At 46.7% G+C, this 14,155-nt stretch overlaps 1 protein-coding gene and 1 pseudogene across 1 annotated transcript; one reads left to right on the top strand and one right to left on the bottom strand.

The window, feature by feature from the left end:
• The window catches only part of LOC142068404 (von Willebrand factor A domain-containing protein 5A-like), a 268,830-nt pseudogene that overhangs the window by 109,058 nt on the left and 145,617 nt on the right, over positions 1-14,155 (top strand).
• Positions 1,342-9,463, bottom strand: LOC142069176 (olfactory receptor 10A7-like). Its single transcript, XM_075119686.1, has 2 exons — positions 8,947-9,463; positions 1,342-1,760 (listed from the first exon to the last, which is right to left on the bottom strand). The coding sequence occupies exons 1-2, from the start codon at positions 9,461-9,463 to the stop codon at positions 1,342-1,344; spliced, it is 936 nt and encodes a 311-aa protein (XP_074975787.1).

The following is a 14,155-nucleotide window of genomic DNA, read 5'->3' as shown; positions in this document are numbered from 1 at the left end:
TGGGGCTTAAACCCATTTTTGGCATGTTCTGCACCTGGATGCTTTTGAAAATCCCACTAGGCACCTCAATACCTTTAAGTACATCTGGCCTCAAGCGACCTTGGTGACACAGGAACACAAATCTCATTGAGAGGCCAGGGGCCGAAGAGCATCCGTCATTTTGGAAGTTGGGTTTTCAGAGCTAGGTCCACAAAGGGACTCAGGTGCCTAGGGCCAGCATTTAGGCACCACTGAGAGCCTCAAAACACTGGCTCCGCTGACACCTGATGTCATAGGTGGCTAAATCTCTGCCACTAAAGGCCTGTAGGTGCCAGTCTCTGCCAGTGAACATATGCACAGCCCCCTCAGTCTAGGCACTCATCTCAGATCTCACCCCCACAGGAGCCTCAAGCTAGACGTGGCCCTGCCTGTCTCACCTGCAGGGCTCAATCCGGTAGGCATGCTCCCAGCATGCCTATCCCCATCCAAAGTGGCTGAGGGGCATGAAGCCTCCATTATAACCCTGATCCCAGTGGCTAGGGCATTCAGCCAGGATGTGGGGGAGACAGGTCCAATTCCCTCCCCCCCCCCCCCCCCAAAGAGGAGCCATTTAAACTTGGGTTTCCCTCTTCTCGGGTGAGTTCCCCGTGCACTGGCATGGAGGGCAATCAGGTCTGGGGCTCCCTCAGAGTCTCCTGAGGACATTGTTCCACTGTGTAAAACTAATTAAACATGCATTGGGCCAGAGGAGGACTCTGCCGTCCAGTGGCTAGGACACTACTCCGTATTAGTCGGGGGGACTGAACCTGAGTCTCCAACAGCCTGGTGAGTTCACCCCTCCCCCTTGGGGTTCCCAGCTGAAAATCCCAAGCAGAGGCAGTGTCGAACTCCATGGGAGAGATGGGGCTTAGGCAACACTCTAACTGATTTTTCCTCTTGGCTAGGTGAGGCAGCTCCTTGCTCCACATGCTGATCTCTGGGGATCCCTTTCTTAGCTGCCTACTTCTCCCCATGCACCGTATAGGGAGCCTGGCTCCCCATGCACCGTATAGGTTCCCACTGGCTGGTGTGGCCCTAAAACTTACTCATTGCAACACCTAAGTCCCTTCGTAGATCTAGCCCTAAGTCATTCTAGTGTATGGAATTAATCGAGATATCTACCCACATTCAGCAAGTAAAATACAGCTCAGTTTTATTCCAACAGTCCTGGTATTGATTCCTCTTATACTTTCAAAACTTTGCACATCCTCAAAATGTTATAAGTGCATATCACCAAAAATGGAGTGAGAAATAAGATCCACATAGCATGAGTATTACACCATCTTGCCTTAAGGGATTAAAGTTTCTGAATTCTCATAAAATCTAGACACTTACTGACAGTTTTTTCAGGGCTTCCTTGACTTCGTGGTTAATCAGGCTGTATATGAAGGGATTGGCCATAGGAGTCAGAATTGCGTAGCAGATGAAGAACACTTTGTTCAGGTCTCTCAGTGTGTTGGTTTTTGGTAGCAGGTACACAGTGATTAGGGTCCCACAGAAAATGGCCACCACAATGAGGTGAGAGGAGCAGGTAGAAAATGCCTTTTGCCTCCCGGCGGTGGAAGGGATTCTCAGGATGGTGAAGATGATACACACATAGGACATCATGGTTAATACAAATGGAGGCAGAGTGAATATAGCAGCCAGGATGGTAATGACAAGCTCTATCTGGTTGGTGCCATTGCAGCAGAGATTTAACATTTCTGTGGATTCACAGCAGAAATGATCGATTTTATTGGGGCCTGTCAAGGTTCCTCCCCCACTCTGAACTCTAGGGTACAGATGTGGGGACCTGCATGAAAAAACCCCCTAAGCTTATCTTTACCAGCTTAGGTCAAAACTTCCCCAAGGTACAAAATATTACACCCGTTATCCTTGGAATGGCCGCTACCACCACCAAACTAATACTGGTTACTGGGGAAGAGCTGTTTGGACGCGTCTTTCCCCCCAAAATACTTCCCAAAACCTTGCACCCCACTTCCTGGACAAGGTTTGGTAAAAAGCCTCACCAATTTGCCTAGGTGACTACAGACCCAGACCCTTGGATCTTAAGAACAATGAACAATCCTCCCAACACTTGCACCCCCCCCTTTCCTGGGAAATGTTGGATAAAAAGCCTCACCAATTTGCATAGGTGACCACAGACCCAAACCCTTGGATCTGAGAACAATGAAAAAGCATTCAGTTTTCTTACAAGAAGACTTTTAATAAAAAATAGAAGTAAATAGAAATAAAGAAATCCCCCCTGTAAAATCAGGATGTAGATATCTTACAGGGTAATTCGATTCAAAAACATAGAGAACCCCTCTAGGCAAAACCTTAAGTTACAAAAAAGATACACAGACAGAAATAGTTATTCTATTCAGCACAATTCTTTTCTCAGCCATTTAAAGAAATCATAATCTAACACATACCTAGCTAGATTACTTACTAAAAGTTCTAAGACTCCATTCCTGTTCTGTCCCTGGCAAGAGCAGCACACAGACAGACACAGACCCTTTGTTCCTCTCCCTCGTCCCAGCTTTTGAAAGTATCTTGTCTCCTCATTGGTCATTTTGGTCAGGTGCCAGCGAGGTTACCTTTAGCTTCTTAACCCTTTACAGGTGAGAGGAGCTTTCCCCTGGCCAGGAGGGATTTCAAAGGGGTTTACCCTTCCCTTTATATTTATGACACGCCCCCCAAATCTCAGCTAGGGTGAAACACTGGCTGGGATTTCTTCCTGGAGCTCTAGGAAAAACAGAGTTAATAAGACAAATGCATCTCTAAATATACTACCAAGTACATAAAGACTAACAATATTTTCCACATCTCAAGGACGATTTTAACCAGTTGATTCTGGGAAACTTTCACGGGAGAGTGCATCAGCCACTTTGTTAGAAGCTCCTGAGATGTGTTGGACGTCGAAATCAAAATCTTGGAGAGCTAAACTCCACCGAAGAAGTTTTTTGTTAGTTTCCTTGACGGTGTGAAGCCACTTCAGTGCAGCATGGTCGGTTTGCAGGTGGAAACGCCGTCCCCAAACATATGGGCGTAGCTTTTCCAGAGCGTAGACAATGGCGTAACATTCTTTTTCAGTGACTGACCAGTTGCTTTCCCTCTCAGACAGTTTTTTGCTGAGAAACACTACAGGGTGGAATTCTTGATCAGGTCCTTTCTGCATTAAAACTGCTCCCACACCACGCTCGGATGCATCTGTGGTTACTAGGAACGGTTTGTCAAAGTCTGGGGCCCTTAGTACAGGGTCAGACATGAGTGTCGCTTTAAGCTTGTTAAAGGCCTTCTGACACTTTCCGGTCCACTGAACAGCATTTGGCTGTTTCTTTTTGGTTAGGTCTGTCAGTGGGGCAGCGATTTGGCTGTAGTGCGGTACAAATCGTCTGTAATAACCGGCCAAGCCTAAGAAGGATTGAACCTGTTTCTTTGACTTTGGGACAGGCCACTTTTGGATAGCATCCACTTTGGCCTGTAGGGGGCTGATAGTTCCTTGACCCACCTGGTGTCCAAGGTAAGTCACTCTGTTTAGGCCTATTTGACACTTCTTAGCCTTAACAGTTAGTCCTGCCTCCCTTATGCGCTCAAGGACTTTTTGTAGATGTTCCAGGTGGTCTGCCCAGGAATCCGAAAATATGGCCACATCGTCAAGGTAGGCGACTGCATATTCTCCTAATCCCGCTAGGAGACCATCTACAAGTCTTTGGAAAGTGGCGGGTGCATTTCGCAGCCCAAAAGGGAGTGCATTAAATTCATACAGCCCGAGATGTGTGATGAAGGCTGACCTTTCCTTGGCAGATTCATCTAGCGGTACCTGCCAGTACCCCTTGGTTAAGTCCAAGGTAGAGATGAACTGGGCCCGTCCCAGTTTCTCTAATAGTTCATCTGTGCATGGCATTGGATAGTTGTCTGGGCGAGTTACAGCATTTAGCTTACGGTAGTCCACGCAAAAACGTATTTCCCCATCTGGTTTGGGAACTAGAATCACTGGAGATGCCCATGCACTTTCAGAGGGGCGGATTACCCCCATCTGTAACATATCCTGGATCTCCCGTTCTATAGCAGTTTTAGCTTGAGGAGACACCCGGTAAGGTTGGACCCTAATTGGGTGAGCATTACCTGTGTCAATGGAGTGATATGCCCGTTCAGTCAGTCCTGGGGTGGCTGAGAATGTTGGCGCGTAGCTAGTGCACAGCTCCTGGATCTGCTGTCGCTGCATACGCCCAAGGGTCATGGAGAGGTTCACCTCTTCCACACCACCAGCACATTTCCCTTCGTAGTAAACACCTTCAGGCCACTCAGCGTCGTCTCCTCCCTGGGCTGTAAACTGACAAACCTTTAATTCTCTGGAATAAAAGGGCTTTAGAGAATTAATATGGTACACCTTAGGCTTTCGTTTGGAGGTGGGGAATGCTATGAGATAATTAACAGCTCCCAGGCGCTCCTGGACCGTGAATGGCCCTTCCCACGATGCTTCCATTTTATGGGCCTGGAGCGCCTTTAAGACCATGACCTGGTCTCCTACTTTGAAGGAACGCTCTCTGGCATGTTTATCATACCAGGCTTTTTGCTCCTTTTGAGCATCCTGTAAGTTTTCTCTAGCAAGGGCTAAAGAGGTTCGGAGGGTGTTTTGTAGGTTGGTTACAAAGTCCAGAATGTTAGTTCCTGGAGACGGTGTAAATCCCTCCCATTGCTGCTTCACCAACTGCAATGGCCCCTTAACCTCACGGCCATATACAAGTTCAAATGGGGAAAACCCTAAACTGGGATGTGGTACAGCTCTGTAGGCAAAGAGCAACTGCTGCAACACTAGGTCCCAATCATTGGAGTGCTCATTTACAAATTTACGTATCATGGCCCCCAAAGTTCCATTAAACTTCTCCACCATGCCATTTGTTTGATGGTGGTAAGGAGTGGCAACCAAGTGATTTACCCCATGAGCTTCCCAAAGGTTTTTCATAGTTCCTGCCAGGAAATTAGTCCCTGCATCTCTGAGGATGTCGGAGGGCCAACCTACCCTGGCAAAAATGTCTGCTAGTGCCTGACACACACTTTTAGCCCTGGTGTTGCTTAGAGCTACTGCTTCCGGCCATCGGGTGGCAAAATCCATGAAAGTCAGTATGTACTGCTTTCCTCTGGGTGTCTTTTTCGGAAAAGGACCCAGAATATCCACAGCTACTCGCTGAAATGGAACTTCAATGATGGGGAGTGGTTGTAGAGGGGCTTTGACCTGGTCTTGGGGTTTTCCCACTCTTTGGCACACCTCACAAGACTGGACATAGGTAGAAACATCCTTGCCCATTCCCTCCCAGTGGAATGACCCCCCCAAACGGTCTTTGGTCCTGTTCACCCCAGCATGGCCACTAGGGTGATCATGGGCTAAGCTCAAGAGCTTGGCCCGGTATTTAGTTGGAACTACCAACTGTCTCTGAGGATGCCAGTCTTCCTGGTGTCCACCAGAAAGAGTTTCCTTGTATAAAAGTCCTCTTTCTATAACAAACCTGGATCGATTAGAAGAGCTGAGAGGCGGTGGGTTGCTCCGTGCCGCCGTCCAAGCTCTCTGGAGGCTTTCATCTGCTTCCTGTTCGGTCTGGAACTGTTCCCTTGATGCTGGAGACATCAGTTCCTCATGGGATTGTGGACTTAGGCTTGGTCCCTCTGGAAGCGATATAGGGGATGGAGCTGTTTCTGGTGACTGTGAACCGCTCTCCGCTGGTGCACTATGTTGGGATTCAGGCTCCGGCTGAGCCTCTTGGGTCGGGTTATCGGCTGCTGCCAGTTCAGGTTCGGTGGGGCCCTCTGTTGTTGAGGTTGCAAGTACTGGATTCAGTGCTGACACGGGGTCTGGTGTTGGTTGTTCGGCTGGTTCCGGTTCTGGGACTGGTTCCGTCTGGGTCTCTGGGACTGGATCCACTACTGCTGTTGCAGACATTGGCCTGGGGTCCAGGTCCATCACCTCTGACTGGGTCCTGATAGAAGTTTCCGGAACAGAGCTAGGCCTCACAGCTTGTTTAGCCTGGCTGCGGGTGACCATTCCCACCCTCTTGGCCTGCTTCACATGATTGGCCAAGTCTTCCCCCAACAGCATGGGGATGGGATAATCATCATAGACTGCAAAAGTCCACATTCCTGACCAGCCCTTGTACTGGACAGGCAACTTGGCTGTAGGCAAATTGAAAGAGTTGGACTTGAAGGGTTGAATCGTCACTTGGATCTCTGGGTTGATTAAATTGGGGTCCACTAAGGAAGCATGGATAGCTGACACTTGTGTTCCGGTGTCCCTCCACGCGGTGACCTTCTTCCCGCCCACACTCACAGTTTCCCTCCGCTCCAAGGGTATCTGGGAGGTATCTGGGCCTGTGGACCTCTGGTGTGATTCCGGTGCAATGAACTGTAATCTGTTGGGGTTCTTGGGGCAGTTGGCCTTTACATGCCCCAGCTCGTTACATTTAAAACATCGTCCAGCTGATGGGTCACTGGGGCGAGGAGGGTTGCTGGAGAACGGGGTGGTGGGACGATAAGGGGTCTGGAGGGTTCTTTGGGAGGTAGGTGGGGCTTTGGGCGGCCCCCGGTAATAGGGTGTGGTCTGGGGTGGTCCCTTCTGGTCTCCACTCCAACTGCGACCAGTTTTCTTCTTCTCTGCCACCTCCACCCATCTGGCTCCAATTTCTCCTGCCTCGATTACAGTTTTGGGCTTCCCGTCTAGGATGTATCTTTCTATTTCCTCAGGAACACCCTCTAAGAATTGTTCCATTTGCATTAGGAAGGGCAAATTTACTGGAGATTCAACACTTGCTCCTGATATCCAGGCATCCCAATGTTTCACAATGTGGTAGGCATGTCGGGTAAATGACATGTCTGGTTTCCACCTTAGGGCTCTGAACCTCCGACGAGACTGCTCGGGTGTTATCCCCATTCTGACTCTCGCCTTGGATTTAAACAGTTCATACTTGTTCATGTGTTCTTTAGGCATTTCAGCTGCCACCTCAGCTAAGGGTCCACTGAGCTGCGGCCTCAGCTCTACCATGTATTGGTCAGTAGAGATGTTGTACCCAAGGCAGGCCCTTTCAAAGTTTTCTAAGAAGGCCTCAGTATCATCACCTGCCTTGTAGGTGGGGAACTTTCTGGGATGGGAAGTGGTACCTGGAGAAGGATTGCTAGGGTTTGTTGGTATATTCTGCTGGGCCTTTATCCTCTCCACCTCCTCCACATGCTTCCTCTCTTTTTCCTTCTCCTCCTCCACATGCTTCCTCTCTTTTTCCTTCTCCTCCTCCACATGCTTCCTCTCTTTTTCCTTCTCCTCCTCCACATGCTTCCTTGCCTCCATTTCCCTCTTGTGGGCAGCCTCCTGTACCTCCTTCTCCAGCCGCATGAGTTCTATCTGTCTTTCATGTTCCCTTTGTCTTTCCTCAGCCTGAAATTTGGCTAATTCCAGCTGTAGTCGAGCTGAGGATTTGGTCATTCTAACCTCTCTGTTTTTAACTAACTTTACACCTGAGGTTTAGAAATAAACAAACAAAACTTGGCTGTAAAATTTTGCTGTGCTGCAATAGAATACCTATTCTCTGATAGTGATTGTCAGCCTACAGAAAAAAGACAATTCCCTTGTCTCTGCTCTGGGCCCAAATTAAAGCAAAAAACCTCCAACTACTTGGAAACCTGCTTACCCAGCCCAAAGAAAAAGCAAATGGGTAGAACACACACCCCCTATTTACTTTTAGGAAGAAAAGAAAAAAAAAACCTCTGGATTGGAAGATTTCCCTGCAGGAGTTAAGTACCCTGCCTCCAGGCAAAAAAAAACCTGCAATTCACAAGATAATCCCCTTTTGTCTCTGCTTGGCCACAAAGCAGAGAGAAACCAAGCTGCTTTCAGTTTCAAAGCTGCTTTCTGGACTTTCTTTCCAAAGAAAAAAAAATTTTCCTTTTTAAAATCTGTATTTCTAGTTCAAAAAATCTCAACTGGATCTCAAATGATTTCAGGTTAATCCCACCACTGTGCCACCATGTCAAGGTTCCTCCCCCACTCTGAACTCTAGGGTACAGATGTGGGGACCTGCATGAAAAAACCCCCTAAGCTTATCTTTACCAGCTTAGGTCAAAACTTCCCCAAGGTACAAAATATTACACCCGTTATCCTTGGAATGGCCGCTACCACCACCAAACTAATACTGGTTACTGGGGAAGAGCTGTTTGGACGCGTCTTTCCCCCCAAAATACTTCCCAAAACCTTGCACCCCACTTCCTGGACAAGGTTTGGTAAAAAGCCTCACCAATTTGCCTAGGTGACTACAGACCCAGACCCTTGGATCTTAAGAACAATGAACAATCCTCCCAACACTTGCACCCCCCCCCTTCCTGGGAAATGTTGGATAAAAAGCCTCACCAATTTGCATAGGTGACCACAGACCCAAACCCTTGGATCTGAGAACAATGAAAAAGCATTCAGTTTTCTTACAAGAAGACTTTTAATAAAAAATAGAAGTAAATAGAAATAAAGAAATCCCCCCTGTAAAATCAGGATGTAGATATCTTACAGGGTAATTCGATTCAAAAACATAGAGAACCCCTCTAGGCAAAACCTTAAGTTACAAAAAAGATACACAGACAGAAATAGTTATTCTATTCAGCACAATTCTTTTCTCAGCCATTTAAAGAAATCATAATCTAACACATACCTAGCTAGATTACTTACTAAAAGTTCTAAGACTCCATTCCTGTTCTGTCCCTGGCAAGAGCAGCACACAGACAGACACAGACCCTTTGTTCCTCTCCCTCGTCCCAGCTTTTGAAAGTATCTTGTCTCCTCATTGGTCATTTTGGTCAGGTGCCAGCGAGGTTACCTTTAGCTTCTTAACCCTTTACAGGTGAGAGGAGCTTTCCCCTGGCCAGGAGGGATTTCAAAGGGGTTTACCCTTCCCTTTATATTTATGACAGGGCCACAGAAAGTTAATTGTAACATAAGAACTATGACTATGATACCAGCCAGAAATCCATTAATCCAAGACCCAGCTGCTAACGACAGGCAGAACCTGGTATTCATGAGGGCCGCATAATGGAGCGGTTTGCATATCGCCGAGTACCGATCATATGACATCACTGCTAGCAGATAGCATTCTGCAGCAGCAAAGAAACTAACAAAATAAAATGGTGTCATACAACCACTAACAGAAATGGTATTGTCCCCTGTCAGGAAACTGGCCAGTACCCTGGGCAGGAGGGTGGAGGTGTAGCAGGTCTCCAAGCAGGACAAGTTCCCCAGGAAGAAGTACATGGGGGTGTGAAAGTGCCGATCAGCCACAAGTAGCGCAACAATGAGGATGTTCCCGGCCAAGGTCACAACGTAGATCACTAGAAACAGCAGGAAGAGTAGGGCCAGCAGTTCAGGAAGATCCCTGAATCCCAGGAGGACGAATTCCGTGATGGACGTTTGATTCCTCCCTTCTGTGTTTGCCATGGGGTGTATCTAGGAAGGATAAAAAGTGAGGAAGAGAAAAATACGTCTTGGAGATGATTGGCAAAAACATACTTAAGCTTTAACCCAGCAAAGAAGAAGTTGGGGGGAAGGAAGCCCCCTGGTTTGATAATGGAGTTGCAGGAACAGAGCTGGCTGGCATGTTGACTCTTTGGATATATTGTCGTAAGTTTTATGCAGCAGATTTAACAAAATATCAACATCTCTCGAATTGGACCAGGAACCCAGTTGCTATGTTGAAGGGTCTGAGAGCCCACCATAATGGGCAGCCATTTAGACACACATAGTTTGATTCACATAATCTCATATCTCTTCTCATGACAAAGTTTGTCCAAATGTGGGATACCATTACTGAGAAAGTCTTCATATTTTTGTATAAACCAAATCAATCAATCAATAAATCTAGTGTTGGACATCAAACTAGAGGATCTAATGGTCTTTTGTGGCTTTCCAATCTATAAATCTATGAATGTACCTCTGTGATTCTTTCACATTGTTACACAGTTCCAAAATATCAAAAATTCCCAACAGGTAGAGCCAGATTTACTACCTTTAGCAAATATTAATAAGTGTTGAAAACCTTTTCCATTATATAAGTTGTGGAACCTGAAAATGTTGTTAAATTGTGCTGGGAATTCTCTCCCTGTAACATGAATTCTTGGACTATTAAGGCTGAGACTTCGATAGTACTCTATAGGAGTTAGGCACCCGCTCCTCTTGACGAGTTGGGCACCTAAATCCATTAAGGCACTTAGAAAATTCCAACCAATATTGGTAGGAAAGTTAAAACTTTTATTTCACTGATTTTTCTATTCTCTCTCTCTCTCCTTAAGTATTCAGCTGTATATCCATCTCTCTATCTCCCATGTATATAGAATGGGTGCCGTGTGTCTGCAGGCTACAGCGTCCCTGTTTCACCATCCGTATTTATCTCCAGCAGCTACAACTGGCTTTGTCCCCTGCTATGGAATCCTCTCTGGGGCCTTGTGACCAGTGTGAACCTCTAGTGACTCAGGATGGCCTCTTCAAAAACAGGTGTGACTGGTTGGTTCACAGAAACATACCTAGCAGAGGGAAACAGGGTTAAAACAATAAAATCCTATGCACACATTGTCTGATTTCACACACCACTCTTGCTGAAGTTCTCAGAATCCTCATCGCAGTCGTCCAGGAGGCTCCAGTCTTCACTGGAAATGTTTTCCTTCAGGGTTGCCTCGTCGAAAGCTACCGGTTGGTGCCTTCTGTTCTCCGTACACAGTGCCTTTTTCTCCACCTTCACAGTGAACGTGAGTCTGGCTCTCAGCAGGCGATGGCTGCTTCCGGTGTTGAACGATGGCACTGCTGAAATATCCTGCAGGAAGCGTCGTCTATCAATCAGGAAGTAATCGATTTCATTCTTTGTCTTCGCATTTGGTGCGATCCGGGTCCATCTTCTGTTGGCCTTCTTTCGGAACCAGGTGTTACCAATGAACATTCTCCTCGTCTCTGCCAATATATCTAGTCGTTCTCACACGTTTCATTCTCCGATACCTATGAACTTTTCGTCCTCTCTCCCTCTTCCAACCTTGGCGTTAAAATCTCCCATCGCAATCCTTTATGTGGAACTCTGAGCGAGGGTTTCCTCCAGCTCCTGATAGAATCCTTCCATATCCTCATCTTCGCATGCACTTGTGGGAGCGTAGATCTGGATAACTTTGAGGGTATTGTTTCGGTTCAGTAGGAGGTAAAGCACCCCAATACGTGATGACTTCAAATGGCATGAGACGATTTGTCTATCTAAACACTGCCTTTCCTTGCCAGTTTAAGCAGGTTCCACTTAACCCAGGTACCCCGCAAAAACAATGAGGCAGGTTGCCCCCTGCAACCCCGGCCTCTCGGATAGTCTGACACCCCAATCAGAATCTCTCCCCACGTATTCATAGATTCCAAGGCCAGAAGGGTCCCTGGGATCATCTAGACTGCATCGCTGTGAAACACAGGCCGTAAGACTTCCCTGAATTAATTCCTGTTTGAACTAGAGCAGATGCTTCAGAAAAAACATCCAATCCTGATTTTAAAATTTCTACTGATGGGAAATCCACCATGACTCTTTGTAAATTGTTCCAGTGGTTAATTACCGTCCCTGATAAAAACTGTGCCTTATTTCTCGTATGAATTTGTCTAGCTTCAACTTCCAGCTCTTAACCCTTGTTATACCTTTCTCTGCTAGATTGATGAGCCCACCCTTATCACATTTCTGGTCCCCATATGGTTACTTACAGACTGTGATCAGTTCGCCCATTAACCTGCTCCTTGTTAAACTGAACTGATTGAACTCCTTGAGTCTTCCAATCCTTTAACCGTCCTCATGGCTCTTCGCTGAACCCTTCGTGAATTGTGGGCACCACAACTGGACGCAGGATTCCAGCAGTGGTCGCACCAGTGCCAAATACAGAGGTAAAATAGCCTCTCTGCTCCAGATCACCCTGTTTATATGTCCAAGCATCACAGTAACCCTTTGAGCCACAGGCTGTTTTTTTATCCACTCCGAAGTCCCTTAGTTCAGGGTTCCTGCCCAAAGGTCCCCTGGGGGTTCGAGAAGGGCGTCTGAACCTGACTACACTGGTTCATGCAGTGCCGTAGCTGAAAGCTTGTCTCTCTCACCAACGGAAGTTGGTCCAATAAGAGATATTACCTCACCCACCCTGTATCTCTCATACACTGCTTCATGCATTTCTCCCACGGGGCTTTTCCTTTGAGCATCAGACCACTGAGATCTGTCGACAGCTACCATGAGGGAATGCTTGCAGAATTTAACCCTTATCTACCCATACCACAGCCACCCAAAGTAACTGTGCGTATCAGCAGGACTTGGACCAGGGCCTGTAAGGTTAACGGGTAAGTAATATCCCCACACTGCAACCTGGCAGTGCCTGTAGCTGACTCATTCCCTGTGGCCCATAATCTGCAGTGGTTGTACGCCACGGTAAATTCCATCCTGCATGATCGGACTGAAAGTGCTCTTAGCTCCTTGACCCTATATTCGCCCATGGGGCGCACCAAGAAGTGTCCAGGCAACAATGTGTATCCCAGCCAGCTGCCATGACCACTCTGCTTCTCTGTGTCTGAAGTCCTGGTACTGACCTCGACTCTGACTTTGATTCTGACTCCTGATCGACCCCCAGAAACACAAGTGGGATGCTGAAACCTGGTTTTGACCCTTGTCCCAATTCCTGATTCTGCCTCCGGCTCTGACCCTCGGCTTGACTCTTGACCCTGATACTGACTCTGACCCCTGGCTTCAGTTCCGGGATCTCCAGCTCCTACCACTTGTCCTACCTACCTTTGCCCAGCATCCTGACACAGACTATGTATCGTAAAAATGAATACAGACACTTTCCACATTCTTCACAGAAGGTGAATCTTAAATTGCTCATGCTTAATTACTCAAGCACTTTCATACCCCGGTTCGGAAGGTGATATATAAATGCAAAGCAGCAGCAGTTTGGAATTGGGTGCTCACCTCTATTCGTAGGACAGCTCTCACTGGAGTCGATGAACTCATTTCTCAGGGTTTGAGACCAGGTGGGTGAGGTAATACCTTTTATTGGATTCAGAGTAACAGCCGTGTTAGTCTGTATTCGCAAAAAGGAAAGGAGTACTTGTGGCACCTTAGAGACTAACCAATTTATTTGAGCATGAGCTTCCGTGAGTTACAGCTCACTTGAGCTGTAGCTCACGAAAGCTTATGCTCAAATAAATTGGTTACTCTCTAAGGTGCCACAAGTACTCCTTTCCTTTTATTGGACCAACTTCTGCTGGCGAGAGACATGTTTTGGACACACAGAGCTCTTCAGGGTTTGGCAGACAGGACTCCGGTTCCACTGAGGTTCTTGTCTTTCATCATTCTGCAGAAATGGGACTTTCTCAGTAAAGAGACCTGCAGTTATCTGAAGGGATGAGCTGGTGCCTGTGATCTACCTTTGGAAAATGGGCTTCCCCTTCGATTTAATAAGTGTAAATGCTCTCTCATATTTGTATTCTTTCTTCATGCTTTTCAATACAGTCCCACTTCAACCTTTCTCCCACTTGGTTCATTCTGTGTCTCCAGAGCGTTGCAGCTAACAATGCCCACTGTGAGTTGCAATTATACAAGTCCCATTCTTCATCACGTTTTAGTCTAATGATCCTTTGTGGAAAATATTTTAGAACACGGACAAACACCAGCTTACATTTTTGGGAGATGCCTGTCCAAGGTGATGGCCAGTTATCATGAACTTGTACCGCCCCCGAATTAGTATTCAAGAGATGCTGCCATCTAATGGGCATTTTTGAAAATAGCAGCCCATATCTCACTCTTACAACATGCTGCCACCTAGTGGCCATTTTACAGTATAACTTTCCCATTATTAACAGGTTTCAGAGTAGCAGCCCTGTTAGTCTGTTTCCGCAAAAAGAACAGGAGGACTTGCGGCACCTTAGAGACTAACCAATTTATTAGAGCTTAAGCTTTCATGAGCTACAGCTCACTTCATCGGATGCATAGAATGGAACATATAGTAAGATATGTATATATAGAGAGAGAGAGATTGGTTGGAAGTTACCATACAAACTGGGAGAGGCTAATTAGTTAAGATGAGCTATTACCAGCAGGAGAAAAAAACTTTTGTTGTGATCATCAAGATGGCCCATTTA

The sequence above is a fragment of the Caretta caretta genome, chromosome 14 (assembly GCF_965140235.1).
Source record: "Caretta caretta isolate rCarCar2 chromosome 14, rCarCar1.hap1, whole genome shotgun sequence".
Lineage (NCBI taxonomy): Eukaryota > Metazoa > Chordata > Testudines > Cheloniidae > Caretta > Caretta caretta.
Note: the sequence above shows the minus strand (reverse complement) of the source record. Positions and strands in the feature narration are given on the sequence as shown.